Here is a 22,322-nt window from a genome sequence, read left to right on the forward strand (position 1 = left end):
TGGATCTTTCATGGGTGACAAAGAAAGCCTCACTCATGAACAAATTGCAGATAACAAATTATGAACTCAATCAACAAGCTTAGCTTTATTGAGATCACATTAAAGAGGAAGGACATGATTGGAGTCATAAAATTCATTAAAAGAATATCATTCTTTGAATTTTGCTTTGTGGTTCTTCGTCTATTAGGGCTTCTTTAGCTCCAAGGAAGTGTGACCATCTCATATGTGCCATTGCAATAGAGAAAAATTGTATTACAGTTGGTAAGAGAAGAACCAAACAAGTTCCTCAGTTACTCATTGACTCATTGGAAATAAAGAAACAGACATTTTCTGCTTTTTTCAGATCTTCAAAGTTGCCAGTCAATATGATGACTCTTTTATTTATTTATTTTTTAATCTATTTTGAATTTCATCTATAAATATAGAAACTGAGGAAATAATTAATTATTTTCAAAGTTTCATACAACACTTGTTCTCATGCAATTTTCTTGCAGATGAAATAATTATACATTGTCATAAACTGAAAAATCATCATTTCCTTTTTGATAAATTTCTATTATTTTGTGTATAAAATTTTATTTATTGTCATGCTTTCTTCGAGTACATTTTACATGATTATAACCAACTTATTCAAAGGGAATAATAAATGTTTAGGATACAAGCATAAGATAAAGTTTTCGAGCATAAGAATTCTATTACTAAAGTTTTGGTCTTCCTTTCTTTCCTTGGAAGCAACCATATCCCTTGACAGATAATTCTTGGAGTTTGTTTACAGAAAGCATATATACCTCCTCCCTTTCTCTTTTCCTTTTATAAAGCAGAAATCATATACACCTCTTCCCTTTCTCTTTTCCGTTTATTTTGGCGCTTAATATCTTTTGCTGCTGCTCCTCTCCTGAGACACATAATTCATCTCTAATAACCAAGTCATCCATTTCCCAAACCAAAACAATCCAAAAACTCTTATTCTTCAAAAGATATTAAGTCCGTTCCTCCTTAACTGGTACACTACTATTTCTTCACTCCTAATTTTATTTATTATTTTCTTTTATAACTGAGAAATAATGAAATTGACGAGGCTCTTCTTTTATGCTTGCAAATTTTGTTTTTCAGTTTATAGTATTAATTAAAGATCACCCTATTGCTTATTAATATTAATTTCTCGTCTGCACATAAAAATCATAAATCATTGCCATCGGAGATATCAAATTTCTAGTAGTGCATATAATATTCATTACAACAAAACCAAAAACATTAGCAAAGCTCCTAGAGATGTGCATAGAGGCCAAGGAGTGGTATTATTTTCAGCTTGAAATTGATAGAAAGCAAAATATAAATAGAGGTATGGGATTAATGACTACATGTCTACTCAATATTTAATATCAGATTAATGATTTTAAATCTTTGTTTGATTCATACTCACAGAAAAGGTAATCAAACCCCAACTACTGGTTGTTGAACAGAGCTGGGAGAGATATAGATCCAGGTACACAGCCCTCCATAACCATTTCAGTTTAATACTTTGTTTAAATCTTTCTCTTTTTTTTTTTTCCTTTAATTCTTTCAATACTATTAATTTTGTGTCATTTCATTAGTTTTGCTTTAATTCCTCTATCCATAACTATCTTAAAAATAAATAAATAAAAAATCTGCTACAAAAATCTACCCAATATTCTGTTTTATCAATCTTTGTTGCTTATTATTGCTACAAAGAAGAGAAACAAACACTCAATTTGCTCCTTGAACACTTTGCTCTTACTCTCAGAATAAGCCATTAAGGTGCACCTGTTTTAAACTTAATTTCCCTTTAAATATTTTGTTTCAATAAACAGTATGTTGGTTCAGTTCATTTTTCGTAGAATTTTATTTTTATCCTTCTTCTGAGTTTTTCTTTGCTCCTGTTTTCACTTTCAATTCTCTATCCTTTAACTAGATTTACTTTATATTTAGTATTCATTCTCAACTCTTATGTTAATGTTAGCAAAGATCTATTTGCTTAAAGCTAGATTCTAGTTATCGACCTTTCCTTGTAAGTATTTGTTGGGAATGGGCCTTGGGTCAAGGGTCTAGGTGGTTGGGTAGAACTCACCTTGGAAAACCGGCTTGCCAAGGGAGGGTGGCCAACTTCTTATAAACCACTTAACCCCTCTCCTTATAAACCACTTAACCCTATATTCTTTTCCAATGTGGAATACTAACATTCCTCCCAGCTTCAAGATCCCATGCCCTCATTGGCCTTCTAGGAGAGCCCCTGCTCTCTTTGTTTACCTCACCTTCATCGGCCTTGCTGCCCCTCCCAAGGTCTTACTACTCTTAGAAGCCTGTCAAGCCGTGGAAGCCTTCGAGACCCAATGCACTCGTTGGCCTTCTAGGAGAGCGCTTGTCCTCTTCGGTTACACCACCTTCATCAGCCTTGCTGCCCTTCCCTAGGTCTTACTACGCCTAAAAGCTTGTCATGCCCTAAAAGCCTTCGAGACCCAACCCCCTCATTGGCCTTCTAGAAGAGTGCATGCCCTCTTTTATTACCCCATCCTAATCAACCTTGTTGCCCTCCCTAGGTCATTACTTTGCCTAAAAGTTGTTAGGCCCTAGAAGACAACGGTCTAGATGGTTGGGTAGAAGTTACCTTGGAAAACCAGCTTGCCAAAGGAACGTGCCCCAACTCCTTATAAACCAAGTAATCCTCCAATTCCTTTCCAATGTGGAATCTTAACATTTCCCTATGCTTCGAGACTCAATGCCACATTCCCCTATGCTTCGAGACTCAACGCCCTTGTTAGCCCTCTAGGAGAGCGCTCGCTCTCTTCGGTTACCCTACCGTCGTTGGCCTTGTTGCCCCTCTTTTGGTATTACTTTGCCTAGAAGCCTCCCTAAGTCTTTATTTCACCTCGCTTTGAGACCCAACGCCCTCGTTGACCTTTTAGGTGAGCTCCCGCCCTCTTCAATCACCTTGCCCTCATCGGCCAATGCCTTTGTTGGCCTTCTAAGAGAGCACCCTTTTCAATTACCCCGCCCTCATTAGTCTTGCTGCCCCTCCCTAGGTCTGACATCGCCTAGAAGCCTCTCTAGAACTTTACTTCTCCACGCTTCAAGACCTAATGCCTTCCTTGGTCTTTTGAGAGAACTTGTCCTTTTTAGTTACCTCACCCTCATTAACCTTATTACCCTTCTTTGGTCTTACATCACTTAGAAGTCTATCAAACCCTATAAGCCTTCAAGACCATATGCCCTCGTTGGCCTTTTAGGATAGTGCCTGCCCTCATTGACCTTGTTGCCCCTCCCTAAGTTTTGGGAGAGAGCCCTTTATGGTTACCTCACCCTCATCGGCCTTGCTGCCCCTCCCTAGATCTTGCTTTACCTAGAAGCCTCCCTAGGTCTTACTACGCCTAGAAGCTGGTCATGCCTTAGAAGCCTTTGAGACCCAACGCCTTCATTGGCCTTCTAAAGGAGCACCTGCCCTAATCGGCTTTGTTGCCCTCCCTGGTTCTTGATTTCTCTTAGAAACTTGTTAGGCCCTAGAAGACAATGGTCTAGGTGGTTAGGTAGAAGTCATCTTAGAAAACCAGCTTGCCAATGGTAGGTGCCAAACTCCTTATAAACCAAGTAACCCTCTCATTCCTTTCCAATGTGGAATCCTAACATTTTCCCATGCTTCGAGACCCAACGCCACATTCCCCAACACTTCAAGACTTAACACCCTTGTTAGCCTTCTGGGAGAGCGCTCACTCTCTTCGGTTACCCTGCCCCCATTGGCCTTGTTGCCCCTTTCTAGGTATTACTTTGCCTCGAAGCCTCCCTAGGTCTTTATTTTGTCAAGCTTCAAGACCTAAGCCCTCATTGACCTTTTTGGAGAATGCTTGCTCTCTTCAGTTACCCCGCCTTCATCGGCCAACGCCTTCGTTGGCCTTCTAGGAGAGCGTCCTTTTTTATTAGCCCACCCTTATCAGCCTTGCTACCCCTCTCTAGGTCTTTACATCTCTAAATTATAAGACCCAATGCCCTCGTTGGCCTTTTGAGAGCATCCATCCTTTTTGGTTACCCCACCCTCATCAACCTTATTGCCCCTCTATAGGTCTTACTTCGCTTAGAAGCTTATCAAACCCTATAAGCCTTCGAGACCCAATGCCCTCGTTGGCCTTTTGGGAGAGTGTTTACCCTCATTGACCTTGTTGCCCCTCCTTAAGTTCTAGGATATAGCCCTCTATGGTTACCTCACCCTCATCGGCCTTGCTACCCCTCCTTGGTTCTTACTTCGCCTAGAAGCCTCCTTGGCTCTTACTACACCTAGAAGCTCATCATGCCCTAGAAGCCTTCAAGACCTAACGCCCTTGTTGGCCTTCTAGAATAGCACTTGCCTAATTTCGTTACCTCGCCCTAATCGGCCTTGCTACCCTCCCTGGGTTTGTACTTTGCCTAGAAGCTTGTAAGGCCTTATAAGACAAGGGTCTAAGTGGTTGGGTATAAGTCACCTTGGAAAACTAGCTTGCCAAGGGAAGGTTCCCAACTCCTTATAAACCAAGTAACCCTCACATTCCTTTCCAAAGTGGAATCCAAACATTTCCCCATGCTTCGAGACCCAATGCCACATTCCTCCACGCTTCCAAACTCAACGCCTTCGTTAGTTATCTAGGAAAGCGCCCGCTCTCTTCGGTTACCCCACTCTCATCGTTGCCCCTCTTTGGGTATTACTTTGCCTAGAAGTCTCCCTAGGTCTTTATTTCACCATGCTTCGAGACCCAACACCCTTGTTGACCTTCTAGGAGAACGTCTACCATCATCGGCCAATGCCTTCATTGGCCTTATAAAAGAGCGCCTTTTTCGATTACCTTGCCCTCATCAGCCTTGTTGCCCCTCCCTAAGTCTTACATTGCCTAGAAGCCTCTTTAGGTTTTTACTTCTCCTTGCTTTAGGACCCAACGCCCTCGTTGGCTTTTTTAGAGCACATGTCCTTTCAGTTACCCCACCTTTATTAGCCTTATTGCTCCTCTATAGGTCTTACATTGCTTAGAATCCTATCAAACCCTATAAGCCTTCGAGACCATGTGCCCTCGTTGGCCTTTTGGGAGAATGTTTGCCCTCATTGACCTTGCTGCCCTTCCTTAAGTTCTAGGAGAGAGTCATCTATGGTTACCTCGCCTTCATTGGCCTTGTTGCCCCTCCCTAGGTCTTACTTTGCCTAGAAGTCTCCCTAGGTCTTAATACACCCAGAAGCCCATCATGCCTTAAAAGCCTTCCAGACCCAGTGCCCTCATTGGCCTTCTAGAATAACATCTACTCTATTTCTATACCCTGCCTTGATCGACCTTGCTGCCTTCCTTGGGTCTTTACTTCGCTTAGAAGCTTGTTAGGCCCTAGAAGACTAGGGTCTAGGTGGTTGGGAAAAAGTCACCTTGGAAAACCAACTTGCCAAGGGTAGGTGCCTAACTCCTTATAAACCAAGTAACCCTCTCATTCATTTTCAATGTGGAATCCTAACATTCTCTTATGCTTCGAGATGCAACGCCACATTCTCCCATACTTCGAGACTCAACGCCTTTGTTAGCCTTCTAAGAGAGCACCCACTTTGTTCGGTTACCTTGCCCCTATAGACCTTGTTGCCCTTTTCTGGGTATTACTTTGCCTAGAAGCCTCCCAAGGTCTTTATTTCACCACACTTCGAGACTTAACGCCCTTATTGATCTTCTAGGAAGCGTTCACCCTCTTCAGTTGGCCCACCCTCATCGACCAATGCCTTTGCTGGCCTTCTAGGAGAGAACCCTTTTTTATTACCTTGCCTTCATCGGCCTTACTGCCCCTTATGGGTCTTACATTGCCTAGAAACCTCTCTAGGTATTTACTTCTACATGCTTCAAGCACCAAACGCCCTCGTTGACCTTTTGAGAACACCCGTCCTTTCCGGTTAATCCACCCTCATCAGCCTTAGTACCCCTCCCTAGGTCTTACTTTGTTTAGAAGCTTATCAGACTCTATAAGCCTTCAAGACCTAATGCCCTCGTTGGCCTTTTGGGAGAGTGCCTACCCTCGTTGACCTTGCTGCCTCTCCCTAAGTTTTGGGAGAGAGCCGTTTATGGTTACCTCACCCTCATCGGCCTTGCTGCCCCTTCTTGGGTCTTACTTCGCCTAAAAGCCTCCCTAGGTCTTACTACACCTAGAAACCCATCATGTCGTAGAAGCCTTTGAGACCAAACACCCTCGTTAGCCTTTTAGAAGAGCCCTTGCCCTCTCTGGTTACCCCTCCCTAATTGACCTGCCACCCCTAGGTCTTTACTTCGCTTAGAAACTTGTTAGGCCCTAGAAGACAAGAGTTTAGGTGGTTGGGTAGAAGTCACCTTAAAAAACCAGCTTGCCAAAGGAAGGTGCCCAACTCCGTATAAACCAAGTAACCCTCCCATTCCTTTCTAATGTGGAATCCTAACATTTCCCCATACTTCAAGACCCAATGCCATATTCCCTTACGCTTTAAGACTCAACGCCCTTGTTAGCCTTCTAGGAAAGCACCTACTCTCTTCGGTTACCTCGCCCCCATCGTTGCCCCTCTTTGCGTATTACTTAGCCTAAAAGCCTCCCTAGGTCCTTATTTCGCCATGCTTTAAGACCTAACGCCCTCATTGACCTTCTAGGAGAGCACTCACCCTCTTCAGTTACCCCACCCTTATCAGCTTTATTGCCCTTCCCTAGGTCTTACTTCGCTTAGAAGCCTATCAAACCCTATAAGCCTTCAAGACCCAAAGCCCTCGTTGGCCTTTTGGGAGAGTGTCTGCCCTCATTGATCTTGCTACCCCTCCCAAAGTTCTGAGAGGGAACCCTCTATGGTTACCTCACCCTCATCAGCCTTGTTACCCCTCGTTAGGTCTTACTACGCCTAGAAGCTCATCATGCCTTAAAAGCCTTCAAGACCTAACACCCTCGTTGGTCTTCTAGAAGAGCGCCTACTCTTTTTGGTTACCCCGCCCTAATCGGCTTAGGCCCTAGAAGACAACGGTCTAGGTGGTTAGGCAGAAGTCACCTTAGAAACCAACTTGCTAAGGGAAGGTGTCAAACTCTTTATAAACCAAGTAACCCTCCCATTCCCTTCCAATATGGAATCCTAACATTTCTCTATGCTTCAAGACCCAATGCCACATTCCCCTAGGCTTCAAGACTCAATGCCATTGTTAGCCTTCTAGGAGAGTGCCTGCTCTTTTCGGTTACCTTGCCTCTATCAGCTTTGTTGCCTCTCTTTGGGTATTACTTTGCCTAGAAGCCTCCCTAGGTCTTTATTTCGCCATGCTTCGAGACCCAACGCCTTGTTCACCTTCCAGGAGAGCACTCACCCTCTTTAGTTACCCTACCCTCATCGGCCAACGCCTTCATTGGCCTTCTAGGAGAGTGCCCTTTACGATTACCCTGTCCTCATCGACCTTGTTACCCCTCCTTAGGTCTTACATCACCTAGAAGCCTCTTTAGGTCTTTACTTCCCACACTTCAAGACCTAACACTCTCCTTGGCCTTTTGAAAGCACCCATCCTTTTCAGTTACCCCACCCTCATCAACCTTATTGCCCATCCTTAGGTTTTACTTAGTTTAGAAGCTTGTTAGACCCTATCAACCTGCAAGACCCAATGCCCTTATTGGCCTTTTGGGAGAGTGTCTACCCTTATTGACCTTGCTACCCCTCCCTAAGTTCTAGGAGAGAGCCCTTTATCAGTACCTCGCCCTCATCGACCTTGCTAACCCTCCCTGGGTCTTACTTCGCCTAGAGGCCTCCTTGGGTCTTTACTTTGCTGAGCTTCAAGACCCAACACCCTTGTTGGCCTTATTTAGAATTAAATTAACTGAGAAATATGTCAATATTCTGATCATATTGTTTCTACTATGTTAACTGATATTGTCTTCGTATTTGGTTCCACATTCACCTAAAAAGTGAGTTGTGAAATCAAGAAACACAAGGAATAAAAGGAACAAAAGCTTCATCTTATAAGAATCTAAAAACAGAGCAAAAACTTTTCTATTTCTTTTTTAAACTTCTATTTCTTTTTTAAACTTGAGATTTGATTGATTGGGTGTGTGATGGTAAATTTAAGTCCTCTCTCGAAACCAAGGTGATGATGCATGGACGACTTTAAAACTAAGATTAAAATGACAATTACTAAATTCTTGGTCTTCCCTCTTGTTGAATGATGGGCCTTTGTTTCCACTTCCCACGATTGTCATGACCAACAACTTTGATTAAAGTATTTACTTAATTTATTGAATCTACTTTACTTTTTATTTCTTCAATTGGTTGTTGTTGTGAAAGGTCAAAAGCAAAATCATGCAACGATATTATAAATATATAATATCAATGCTTTCCATTTTTACTTTTTTTCTTATCAAACGATACAAATAAAATACTTTACTGCTCAATACTTTTATATCGTATTATTGTCAAAGTAGACTTTCAAACATTATTTAGAAAAGCATTAGGATCAGGACTCACTTCATTCATAGATAAAATTTCCAAGAGGAACAATTTCGTCTATAAAGCCATAAAAAACCCTTTTTCAATAAGAGAACAAGAAATTATCTTTGGGAAGTCTTAAATTAAATTTGCATGGAGTGAAGGAAACAAGAACAGAGAATTGGAAGATTCAAATAAAATACTTGATAGAACTATCACTTAGGTTTACAGAATAGAGAATTTATCGGTTTTAAGGAAAATAAGAGGGGTTCATAGTAATAATCGCTTTAGATTTTTTTATACTTAGGTATGTGTCTTTTTTTAATTTTTTTATTCGTAGAATTGTTATTTGTTAGGTAACTTAGGTTGAAGAGAAAATGGAAAGAAAGTGAAAGGATTTATTTGATTCATAGGAGAATAAAAAGAAAGTGATGGGATTTGTTTGGTTAATAAGAAACTGGAAAGAAAATGAAGGGTTTGTTTCGGCAAAGAGAAAATGGAAATTTAAGGTGTTTACTATATTAGTTGATGGCTTAAATGACGATATCTTATGTCAAGGGGATTGAAGAAATTCTGTCAAAACTTGCGGGAGGTTAGGGACAATTTTTCAAATATTTGGAGCGGCTCTAATTCTTTCCCAAACCTGAAGGAGGTGAGGGATGATAACATCAAAAATTTTCTCCACACAACATGACAGCGACAAAACCATACTTTCATTATACTTTTTATCTATCAAAACAGAGAATAAATAAAGCAAAAAAGAGCTCCTCAATTTCCATTCCCCTATTTTTTGTCAAACTTTCATTTAACTTTCTGTTGGTTATTGGAGCTTTTAACACAAACTAAGTGCACGGGAGAGAACAAGAAGCAAAAGAGATGAGCGAGAGGAAGACTTGTTTTTTCTATATTCATTCATAAAGAAGCAACAAAGTTTATACATTTTAATCCTACTGCTGTACCTAACATAAAACACATTTTAATCCCAAAATACATCTTAACCATACATCTTTAGCAACTCAAATTACATCACATTAACTTGATATGAAGTAGGCAGCTTAATATATACTGAATTCACGAAAAATAATCACTTTAGCATGCCTAAAAACCAGCTTCGGTGAACTGCTCCCAGCCAACTTCACCACTTCAAATTTTGCTTTTACACCAGTTTCTAGCTTCAGTTTAACAATAAAAAAGGTTTGTTTCAAGCAAAATATAATCACTTTGAACACTCCTCCTGATATTTTTTGCTGGAGACACAAGTTTAAGGTCTTCAAACTTGGACTTACATAAGCCTTTGTAAGATGTATGCCAATTGATCTTCTCCCCTACAGTGAGTCAATTTGATTTTCCTACATTGCTCAGCCTCTTCTCTCTCCTCATTGCATGAAACTTGATTTTTATGTGTTTAGTTCGACCATGCATGACTGGATTCTTTTCCATAGCTACAGCCGATTGATTATCAAAAAAAATTTCAGTAGGCTCACATTTTTTTACCTCCAAATCATTTAGCATATTCTTCAACCATATGGCTTGATTTACTGTAGTCGCAACTGATATATATTCAGCTTCTGCAGTGGATTGAGCTATTATTTCTTGCTTCTTGGAAGACCAACAAAAAGCTCCACAATTTACCAAGAAAACATACCCATGTGCTTCGCATGTCATCACAAGAGCCACCCCAATCACTATCTGCATAGCCCACCAATCTGAAGTTTTCAGACTTCCTGAACCAGATCCATGATCGCTGTTCCTCTAATAACCTCAGCACTCTCTTGGCTGCTTTAAGATGCTCCCACTTGGTTTGCTCATAAATCTTGATAGGAGACTAGTGACAAACATTAATTAGGTCTTGTTGCTGTTAAATACAACAAACTCCCAATCAAACTCCTATAATTTGTTTCATCCACCGGGGCTGCTCCATCCTCGTTACACAATCTTTGATTTTGCACCAAAGGTGTGCCAACGATTTACATTCATCCATACCAACTTCTTCAACATCTCATTAGCAATTTTATTTGACAATAAAAATGACATTTTGAGATTGATGTATTTCCATTCCAAAAAAGTAAGTCATCTCTCCTAAGTCAGTCATCTCTAACTCTTTGGGCATTGCCTTCTTAAACTCTTCAACCTGAATGGAATGTTTTTTGTCACCAGCAAATCATTTACATACAAGGAAACCATGACCACATCTTCATTAACCTTCTTCACATACAAGTATGCTCATTTGGACTCCTTGCATATCCTAGGCTGCTAGATAATCATTAATTCTGTTGTACCAAGCCCTTGGAGATTGTTTTAGGCCTATAAAGCCTTCTTCAGCAATAAACCTTATTTCTTTCCCTCTGACTTCGTGTCCCTCAAGCTGTTCAACAAAGATTTCTTCATCAAGCCAACCATTTAAGAAGGCTGACTTGACATCCATTTGATAAAATTTCTACTTGAATTGAGCTGCCAATGCAAGAATTAATTGGATTGTATCATGTCTAGCAACAGGTGTAAATGTGTCTTGAAAGTTTACACCATGTTGTTGTGCAAAGCCTTTGACAACAAGTCTAGATTTGTGCTTCAAAACTAAACCATCAGGGTTCAATTTTCTCTTGAAGATCCACTTAACCTGGATCACTTTTCTGTCAACAGGTCTGTCCATAAGCTTCCTGTTCCATTCTTTTCTATCATAGACAGCTTCTCTTGCATTTCAATTCTCCATGCCTCGACTTGGCTACTTTTGAATGGATGATGTTTAAGCACAGCTACATTGCATCTCCATAAATCTCAACAGAGGTCTGGTTCTCTAACTGAAGTTTCTCTTTTTTGCATCAGATATGTCCCATCAAATTGTTAGCAACTTGTTCCCTTTGCTGTGGCCTTATATCATCTTGAATTTTCTCTCTCCCAATTCCAAACTGACCTCTCATCAACCCCCACATCCTAAAATCACCATTTTTTTAGACTCTGGAATATAAATTTGTATGCCTTGGATTGGTGGCTGTAACCAACTAAGATTCCGCTTTAGCTTTGTCATCAAGTTTGGATCTTTTGTTGCTGGTATGAGGACATAGCATACACTCCCGAAGATTCTAAATGTCCACTTGAGGCTTGGCTCTATACCATGCTTCAAATGGAGTTTGATCTTTTAAAGCCTTGGTTGGAAGCCTATTCAACAAGTACACATTAGAGTTCACAGATTCTGCCCATAATTCCTTTACCAACTTCTTTTAGTCAGCATGCATCTTGACATCTCCATCACCGTCCTATTCTTCCTTTCACTCACTCCATTGTTGAGGAGTGTAAGGACAACTATACTAGTGCCATATTCTAGCATCCCTGCATATTGATTCAAACCCCATGAAGTATATTCCCCCATTATCACTTCTCACAGCCTTTATCCTTACACAGCTTGGTTTTCAACTTGAGTTTTAAACCTCTAAACACAGTAACAACTTCACCTTTTTGTTTTAGGGAGTACAACCCAAGTCATTCTTGAATAATTATCAGTAAACAAAGTAAAATACTTGGATCCCACAAGGATGGGGTGCATTGGTCCCACACATCATGTATACCAATTGGAGCTTTTCAGTAGCTCTCCGGGCCTGGTTTGTTGGAAAAACATGTCTGCTAAGTTTTCCTATTTGGCATGCTTTACACAAACTCTCTTTCTCTTCTATTTCAGGTAAGTATGAACCATATTTTGACTTCATTTGTCTAAGGCCAACATAATGATAATGACCATACCTTTTATGCCATAGCTCTGTGTCATATGAATTCACTGCCATAGCTTAAAATTCTGATTTTTTGAGTTCAACTAGGAAGCTCTTCCCTACCATTTTTACATAAATCATCACATTTCTCTCATTATCTAATATTGTTGTAGGATTGATTTTCAAAATGTAGAGTGTAGTTTCTTTCAAGCATTTGTCCTACACTAAGCAGATTTTGATTGATTCAGGAACAAACAAAACATTAGTAATGATTTTTGTACCTGTCAAGGTCTGCACAGTCACCTCCTCTGCCTTTAACCTTCACATAGTCACCATTTCCAACCTTTACTCTTGACTGGTATGATTGGTCTAGACTTACTGTCAATCACCCAAGCTCCAACATTGAATTGAACAACATAGCAAAAGGCCACAAATCTACTCTGATTCTGAATTTTGCTACAGACTCAGCCGTCTGTGCTTGTTGGTTGGCTGGTGTGGTTCATTTTTGCAGACCTTTTCAATGTGGCCGAATTGCTTACATGCCCTACATTGAATATTTGGTCTGAACCGACATTTACTCTCTGCAAGGTTCTTCTTTTTGCAGTGAGAACATGGTGGAAAACTCTTGGTTTATCCCACTACTGCTAGCTCTCTCCTTTCCTCTCTTATCCCAACATGTTTTCTGTTTCCTCCTGAGTTGCTTGCCCTTTTGCAGGACAACCAATGCTGCTTCACCATTGTCTTCCTGCCTCAACTTTCTTCTTTGTTCTTGAGCTTGAAGTGCATGACAAGCTCTGTCAAGGTGATCTGAGACAAGTCCTTGGAATCCTCCAAAAAGGAATTTTTTATTCAAACCTTTCGAGTAGACTCACCAATACCTTCTCTACAATTCATTTATCTATTATCTCCTCCCTTAGCAGCCTTATCTTGTTAACCACATTCATTAATCATCAACATACTCCTTAACCACTTCACTTCTTGCATCTTTAATGTCTCAAACTCTCTCCTTAAGTTCAAGAATTGCATATTTCAGGTTTGGCTACTTCCTTCAAATTCTTCCTTGAGCTTGTCCCAAGCTTCCTTTGCTGTCTCACAAGCCATTATCCTTGTGAAGACTTGATCCGTAACGTAGCATGTATATGAGATAGAGCTCTTGGAGCTTTTGCAGTCTCTTATTCATGGATTCTTATTTGATTCAAGGTAAGATTTGGCCCCAACTATGGCGGCTGCTTCTCTTCTTCTATGTACTGTTATAAACTCTGACCTCTTAGATAAGCCTTCATCTTATAGCCCACATATGTATTGTTCTCCATTGAAGGTTGGAGGTAAGAGTGAGGCTGAACTTGCTGCCATGAAGACTTTTGGTGTGGTGAGAGCTAACTGAGTAAGTGCTGAAAAGAAAGCTTTGCAAGCCCTTTGAGATCAAATGGAGCTCTGATACCAGTTGTTGGTTATTGGAGCTTTTAACACAAACTAATGCACGGGAGAGAACAAGAAGCAAAAGAGATGAGCAAGAGGAAGACTTGTTTTTTCTATATTCTCATAAAGAAGCAACAAAGTTTATACTTTAATCCTCTGTTATACCTAACATAAACATATTTTAATCCCAAAATACATCTTACCTACATCTTTAGCAACTCAAATTACATCACATTAACTTGATATAAGTAGGCAGCTTAATATATCAATTCACCAAAAACAATCACTTCAGCATGCCTAAAACCAGCTTTGGTGATTGCTCCCAGCCAACTTCACCACTTCAAATTCTGCTTTTTGCCGCCAGTTTCCGCTTTAGCTTAACAATCAAAAAAGGTTTGTTTCAAGCAAAATATCATCACTTTGACACTGTCATCAGTTAAGAGGAATTTTGGTTTTCAGTTGGATTTTCTACTTTCTCTGTTGTTATATACTTATATTGGAATATAATGGCTTTTAAGTACATAATTATAATATTGTATGGTGGAAGAGATAATTTATAAAGAATTTTGAGTGTTGAACGTCTATCTAACTCTTTGTGTTAAGGTAATCCTGCATTAGCTGAAAAGTTGAGCCCCTTATTAAACAATATTTGTTACTCGACCGTCGAATCCTCGTAAACATCATTTCTCCAAAATCCATTCCTACTAGGCATTTTTGTCTTTATCAATCTACTATTACCATCCAACCTGTATCAACTTTGTTGCTTATTATTGCTTACAAAGAGAGAAACACATTGAATCGACTCCATGAATACTTTGCTCTTACTCTCAGATTAGCCATTAAGCTGCACTTGTTTTAAACTTCATTTCACTTTAAATATTTTTTTTTTAATATATACTCTGTTGCTTCAGTTCACTTCTTCTGTCTTTTCTTACTCTTGTTTTTACTTTCAATTCTCTGTCAATTAACTAGATTTACTTTACTTTCAGTTTCCATAAATTTACTTTAAAAAAAAAAAAGAAAGATATTATCCAGCATCATTCTCAACTTTTCTGATTCTGATGCTGATTGATAGCAGAGATCTGTTGGTTGAAGCTAAGATTCTGTTTACGGAGCTTTCTTGTAAGTTTTTGCTTATTAATTCCGTTTCTTTATATCCAGTAGTATTCTTAAATATGTGGCTTCCTTTAAGATATTACCAGTATTGGGTGTGTGTAGTGTTTGCTGCCTCATTCACTGGCTAAATAAGGCTTCAAGATACATAGAAACAAGGTATATCATTACTCAATTCAACTGTTGCATACTTATCTATCCCATTTAAGTTTAAGTATACCCATTGGACTTATATAAACCCAAAATCTTCACATGGATCAATAATGGTTCAATTCCAGCGTTGATTTGTTATAGAACACCATATTATATAAATTAACCTTTGATTTCACTTTTATTAAGAAAAGTACTGGATCTCTTTATAGTAATTAATTAAAGATTATCCTATTGTTTATTAATATAATTTCTTATCTGCACATAATAATCATAATATACTCTGTTTAATCTTTTTCTTTAGTTCTTTCAAGAGTATTAATTTTATGTCATTTCATTAGCTTTGCTTTAATTCCTCTATCCATAACTTCAATTCTCTGTCATTTAATTAGATTTACCATATATTCGTATCCATTAAAAAAAAAAAAAAAACCAAAGTTACTATCCATCATCATTCTCAACTTTTTCTTATTAACTCCGTTTGCTTAAGGATAGATTATGTTAATTAACTCTGTTTCTTTTTCTTTGTTTCCTATCAACCGTTTCTCACTTTTTTCATTATATCCAAGTATTCATAAGCATCTCACAAGAAATAGGCAATGGCTCAAGAAATAGCTGTGGCTATTGGCGCTGATGTTGTAAAAGGGGCTACATCAGATATATATGGTTTGCTTAAACAGCAGATCTCTTATGTGTTCAAGTACCAGAACTACATCAACGACCTCAAGAAACAAGTTCAGGAGCTCATAAGTAAAAGACAAATGGTGCAAAAACCTGTAGAGTCTGCTGAAAGACAAGGGGAAGAGATTTATGAACTTGTTACAACATGGCTGAGTGACGTGCATAAGTTCACTGAAGGGGTAGCAAAATCTATCATTGAGGATGAAGATAAAGCAAACATGGGCGTCTGTTTCAAATTGGTGTCATGTCCTAATTTGATTCAACGTTACAGGCTTGGCAAAAAAGCAATGAAGGCCACAGTGGATGGTGTGAATCTCTTGGGAAAAGGAAACTTTAGTCATTTCTCCTACCGTCCTGCTCTACCGAGGACAGAATTGCATGTTAGAGGCTACGAGGCCTTTGATTCCAGAAAGCAAGTTTTGCAGGAAATTATGGACACATTGAAGGAGGCTAATGTTGACATGATTGGGGTGTATGGGATGGGAGGTGTGGGCAAAACCACACTGGTCAGAAAAGTAGCTTCGTTAGCCAAGGAAAACAAGTTATTTGATAAGGTGGTCGTGGCTGAGGTAACACAAACCCCAGACAACAAAAAAATTCAAGAAAAAATTGCTTTTGATTTAGGCCTGGAATTTATGCAGGAGAGTGAATATCAGAGAGGTGATTTAATACGAAGTAGGATAAATAAGAAGAATGTACTTATAATATTAGATGATATTTGGACAAAAATCGATTTGGATGCTATTGGAATTCCGTTCAGGGGAGATGAGAATCAAGGAAACGATGACAAGGTTGGAATTCCTTTTGAGGGTGCTGAGAAGGAAAGAAAAGATGACAAGATCAGGCGATGCACGGTATTGCTAACTTCTAGAAATCTGGATGTATTACGCAAAGATATGAAGACTCAAAAGAGCATCTCCGTTCATCCATTATCTGACGGAGACGCATGGAATTTATTTCGAAAGATTGTGGGTGATTCTGCAGAAAATCCTGATTTTAATCTTGTAGCAGTTCAGATAGTTACCAAATGTGCAGGTTTACCGATAGCTATTTCAACAATTGCGTCTGCATTGAAATATGAGAGTCTTAATGCTTGGGAAGATACCTTGGCTCAACTAAAAAGGTCTAATCCAAGATGCATTCTAGATATGAGCGAAACTTTGTACTCTACCATAGAACAGAGTTACAAATTTTTACAAAATGAGGAAGCGAAAAAACTGTTTCTTCTTTGTGCTCTAAAAGATGCAGGCAGTGGAACATTGATTGAATACTTATTGAGATATAGTATGGGTTGGAGTTTGTTTGGAGATGGTTATACATTAGAAGAAGGAAGGAATAGATTGCATAGGTTGATAGATCATCTAAAAGCTCGTTGTTTATTGTTGGATGACGGTGACGACAGTGTTAAAATGCATGACATCATTCATGCTATTGCTGTATCGATTGCATCAACAGATAACTTCATGTTTAATATTCAAAATGTCACTGGCTTGAAGGAAGTATTGGAGAAAAAAAAAGATTCAACCGCTATATCTCTGCCGTATAGAGATATTTTTGATGAGCTTCCTGAAAAGTTGGAATGTCCGAAACTCCAGTTGTTTTTTCTATTTATCAAAAACCAGAATCTACAGATCCCAGATACTTTTTTTGAAGGAATGAGAGAACTTAAAGTTTTAAATTTGACCGGAATACAATTCTTGTCATTGCCTTCATCACTTGATTGCCTAAAAAAAATTCGAACATTGTGTTTGAATTTCTGCCTGGTAGGAGATGTAGCAATAGTTGGAAAGCTGAAGACATTAGAGATCCTTAGCTTCGTGGGATCTGATATTGAACAGTTGCCTGGAGAAATCAGACAATTGACTCGGTTGAAGTTGTTAGATTTGAGCTATTGTTTAAACCTTAGACAGATTGCACCAAATGTCATCTCCTACTTGTCTCAATTAGAAGAGCTATATATGGGCGATAGCTTTGTTCAATGGGAGGTGGAAGGAGTCGATAATCAAGGACGAAGAAATGCTAGTCTTGGAGAGTTAAAGCGGTTGTCTAACCTAACAGCTTTACATCTTTATATTCAGGATGCTGGAGTTATGCCACAAGACTTGTTCTTTAAGAAGTTGAAAAGTTATAAGATATTTATAGGAGATAAATGGAAGTGGTCTGGTAAATATGACCTTTCAACTTCAAGAACATTCAAACTCAAGATCAACAATAGAATTTATTTGGGGCCTGGGATTAAAACTTTGTTGAAGATGACTGAAGATCTTTCTCTAGAGGAAATGAATGGTGTTAGAAATGTTCTTTATGAACTCGATATGGATGGTTTTCCACATTTGAAGCATCTGCTTGTAAAAGATGGTCTCAAGCTTTTATATGTCATTAAGTCAATTGCTCGGAAACTAGCCTTTCCCAAGTTGGAGTCCTTGATCCTTTGTAATTTGATTAATTTGGAGAAGATATGTCATGGCCAGCTCAATGCGGGGTCTTTCAGCGAACTAAGGATAATGAAAATAGAAAATTGTGATAGATTGGTGTATCTCTTTGCATCCTCCGTGGCAAAAAACCTGATTCAGCTACGAGAAATTGAAGTGAAAGATTGTAAGAACCTAAAAGAGATTTTTGGTGAAGAAAGTAAAGACCATTGTGGTGAAGACATTTTGGGCCTCAACAACCTAAAATCGTTGAAAGTTTACAATTGTCGTAGCTTGAGATATATATTTACTCCTATAATCTGGGGCCTTGATCAACTCCAAGAGATTGAAGTAAAAAATTGTGGTTTGATAGAAGAAATCATTACAAAGGACAAAGAAAAGAAGGCAACCATTGATAAAATTATCATCCCTCATCTGAAGTCGATTGTTCTTGAAATATTGCCTAACTTGACAAACTTCTATTCAGGAACTAACGATCTAGAATGTCCTTCCTTGAAAAGTATTACTATTGCCAACTGTCCGAAGATGGAGACATTTGTTTTCAAGGATTTGAAGGAGAAGGACCATTCTGATTATACATCACCTCTTTTCAGCGAAAAGGTTGAGTTTCTTAAATTATTTGCTCATATTTTGCATGACACATTTTTGTTTCAAGAATTTTTTACCCTTTCAATTATAATATCCTTAAAACTTACCAGAGTTACGTTATTATCATTAATTATTCCAACAAATAGAAATTCACTTTTCATGCATAGATGACAGAAGTTTGGTATTAGCTACTATTAACAATAGCTCTGCGCTTTCTAAGAAGGCAAAATCCCTTTTTATTTTTTTAAATTTTGATATTGTGTCCAGCAATCTTTGTTTGAAACCATGATCTTTGCGTTTAATTATTTTAATATAAAACTCTATGTTCTCTAAGATGTCAAAATATTGGTGTTCTGTTTTTGTTCCCTATAAACCTCAAGATTTTATTTGGTTTGACACCTATTCAACCTGACGAAACACTTTTTGATTGTGAGTCATATATAAACGCCCAATGTTTACATGATCAAATGTTTGCTACAGGTTGCTTTTCCAAGCTTGGAGGTGATGGTACTCTTGCACTTGGATAACTTGCAATTGATATGGCATCCCCAACAACTCCATATGAAATCCTTTTGCAAACTAAAAGAAGTGAGAGTCGAATTCTGTGAAAAGTTAAAGACTATTGTTCCATCTAATTCTCACGGGCTTCTCACCTTTTACAACCTGGAAAAGTTAACCGTTGAAAATTGTTGGAGTATGAAAAGTCTCTTTCCAATTACTGTAGCTACTGGTCTCATGCAACTTAATGACCTTTACTTATTCTCCTGTGGGTTGGAGAAAATTGTTTCTGAGGAGGAAGTTAACGGGGCCCCTAGATTTTTGTTTCCGCAATTAACATACATCTATCTTAGTTATCTACCGGAACTCAAATCTTTCTACTCAGGGTTGCATACAACAGAGTGGCCAATGCTAAATACTTTGGCTGTGTATGGTTGCAAGAAGATAAAAATATATGCTTCAGAATTTGCTTGCTTTGAAAAGGAAGATGATGGGGAAAGCCAGCCTGCCCTTTTTCCGTTAGAAAAGGTATGATTTAGTATATAGTCACCAAAAAATGCAACATATATATAAACATTCAGATTAATATTATCAAGCGGCATTCAGTTTAGTCTTCAATTCATTGGAAGGACAATGCTCCTGTTGCAGATGAAAATGTAGACTAAGAAGTTTTTTCTTTTATTTGATTATAAATTCATTTCACAAATCCGCAGTATGTTTCATCAGTTGTAATTTATTATTCATTTTGCTAATTAAATATCCTTTTTAGTTGTCTATTTTATGGTATTCTTGTTTGAAGTGTATACTTACGATATTTATTTATTTATTTATTTAATTATTTGCAATACATAACTAATATAACTAGTTTATGATTAACTTTAAAACTAACTACTGGTACTAACTCCTGCTTCTTAGTATATAGCATGTGACACCTATACTATATATGCATGTAAAAGTTGTAGTATTTATCTGTGTGTAGCGGTTGAAGTTGTTGATGAGTAAACGCTAACACCTACTTATTTGCTTGTTCATCAATTTTCAGGTCATGCCGAATTTGGAAGGGTTGGGTTTAGATGCACATGACTTCAGATTGACATTCCTCCACAGTGATCTAGCTGAGAACTTTTGCAAACTTAAAACACTTTCCGTGAGTAACTTTGATGATGAATCTGTTGCTTCTCTGTTTGATTTCCTTCAAAGGTTAAATTGTTTGGAACAGCTTGGTTTTTTTGATAATAATTTCAAAGAGCTATTCCCCTATGAACAAGGATGTATGTGGAAACAAGATACCCAAGTGGACACATTTCTTCAAAATCTTCAAATTCTAGACGTAGAGAGATGTCATTATTTGACAATTTTAATGCCTTCCGTAACGGCTTTCAAAAATATTAAAACTCTGGAGGCATTCTGTTGCAATGGATTGGTGAATGTACTAACATGCTCAGCAGTTAAAACTCTGGTCAATCTTACAACACTGAGAATAAGAGACTGCAATTTGGTGACAGAGGTAATAGCAAACGAGGGAGACAGAGAAGAAGAGATTGTTTTTGGCCAATTGAAACTTTTGGAGCTTTACTGCTTATCAAGCCTCACATTCTTCTGCTCAGCCAATTATTCCTTCAAATTCCCCTGTTTGGAGCAAGTTATTGTGAGTCAATGCCCAAAATTGGAGATTTTTTGTCAAGGAATGTTAAGCACACCAATGCTAAAGAAGGTACAATTGACGAAACAAGATGATGGGCGAGAATATTTTTGGAAGGAGGATCTCAATTCCACTATCCAGCAAATGTTCATAGACATGGTACTCAATTCACATAATTTTTCTATTTCCCCTTTCTGTCATTACTATTAATAAATATTATATAGTCATGGATATATGGTGATGATTATAAAAATCTCAATGATACCAAGTTTTAATTAATCCAATATTTTGGGTTTCACAGGTTGGTTTCCGTAACTTTAAACAGTAACAATTGACAGTTGCTCTGGTGTGCAAGCATTCATCTCTAGTTCTGTACGTGGTGACATGACATCATCAAGCAAAGAACACGAAGAAATGAATGCAAAGGAGAATTTTCTCGAATGCAATCTCTTTTTGATAAAAAGTGATATGTCCCCTTATTTTGTTTTCAATTTTTTTCTTTCCTATCTATTTTATCATCAAATCTAATATATATGTTTATAAGTTACTAATAATGGATGCTTATGTCGTAACTTATAAATGAATTCTTTAGGTAAGACTATTTATCTAAGTTATTTGTCAATTTATGATTTTAGTGTGGTAACATTATTTATGGTATGGATACTTCACTTTGAATATAGCATAATCATTTATGTTTAAATTTCTAGTGTGACGATTCTCTGTTGAAGTAACCACTTTCAATTAAGTCACTTTTCTATTATATCGTGTGGGCACTTTAGAGTCTAAGTGGTCACATGCATCTGGCAGATATTTTATATAACACGTATTGTATTTCAATATTTCATTGAAATGTTTTTTATTCTCTTTTGAGATATTATTTGTGGTCCATGACACTTATCATTTATTCATGTAATGTGCTAGAAAGTTCGTTTACAATTGTCGGTGATCCCAAGAGAATTGGAATAAACTTTTTTATAAAGGTAAAACCATAAAGCATCTTGTTGGCCACCTGTCCCCTTACATTGGCCGGATATTTTCTATATAATCTCTTCTTCAATGCAATATTATTTTAAGCCTGATAATTCCTTTGAAAGTACTCTGCATATTCTAAAAGGTTTCTTTTGTTTTACATCAGGTTTCGTATGCTTAGGTAGGCTTACAAATACCTTCATCAAATACTTTGATTTTGTCCTTGCTTCTACGTTGGTTACTTAGCTGCTGCTTGAAGCATTTTTGAGCTGATTCAACTGGAGTGCTATTTTGGTGATTGATCCTTGAAAGCTCCTCAAGGTTGACCAGGTGGTCTCATGCTTGTGGAGCTTGCTGTAGTAGTTCAATGTTCGACCAAAAGGTGGAGTTTGAAGCATTTCAAAATAGGGAGTATTCTTGCAATTGATTTTTTAACTTTGGCTTTGTAATTGAACTGTAAATGTTTACCATAGTGGATTAACTTCATCTGGACTTGGTCCCATGGATGTAGGCATTTTGCCGAACCATGTAAAATTCCTTGGTGTGCTTTATTTTATTTCATGAATGACTGATTTGTAACGATGATAAGTGAACGCTAAAATCAACTTAACAACTCATTCCGCTTAGGTTTAATCCACTTGGTAAGTGATTAAAACTTTCACCTTAGTTTGGAAAGAGTTTAGAGAGATTGCAAATCAGCTATGCTGATC

At 38.0% G+C, this 22,322-nt stretch overlaps 1 protein-coding gene across 1 annotated transcript; it reads left to right on the top strand.

The window, feature by feature from the left end:
- Positions 1 to 15,401: 15,401 nt before the first annotated feature.
- On the top strand, positions 15,402 to 20,971 carry LOC116138612 (probable disease resistance protein At4g27220). The gene is made up of 5 exons (XM_031424321.1): positions 15,402 to 16,237; positions 16,310 to 18,515; positions 18,984 to 19,529; positions 20,044 to 20,802; positions 20,945 to 20,971. Exons 1-5 carry the CDS (start codon positions 15,402 to 15,404, stop codon positions 20,969 to 20,971), a joined length of 4,374 nt encoding a protein of 1,457 aa, XP_031280181.1.
- Positions 20,972 to 22,322: the final 1,351 nt, after the last annotated feature.

The sequence above is a fragment of the Pistacia vera genome, unplaced genomic scaffold (assembly GCF_008641045.1).
Source record: "Pistacia vera cultivar Batoury unplaced genomic scaffold, PisVer_v2 Contig342, whole genome shotgun sequence".
Classification (NCBI taxonomy): Eukaryota; Viridiplantae; Streptophyta; class Magnoliopsida; order Sapindales; family Anacardiaceae; genus Pistacia; species Pistacia vera.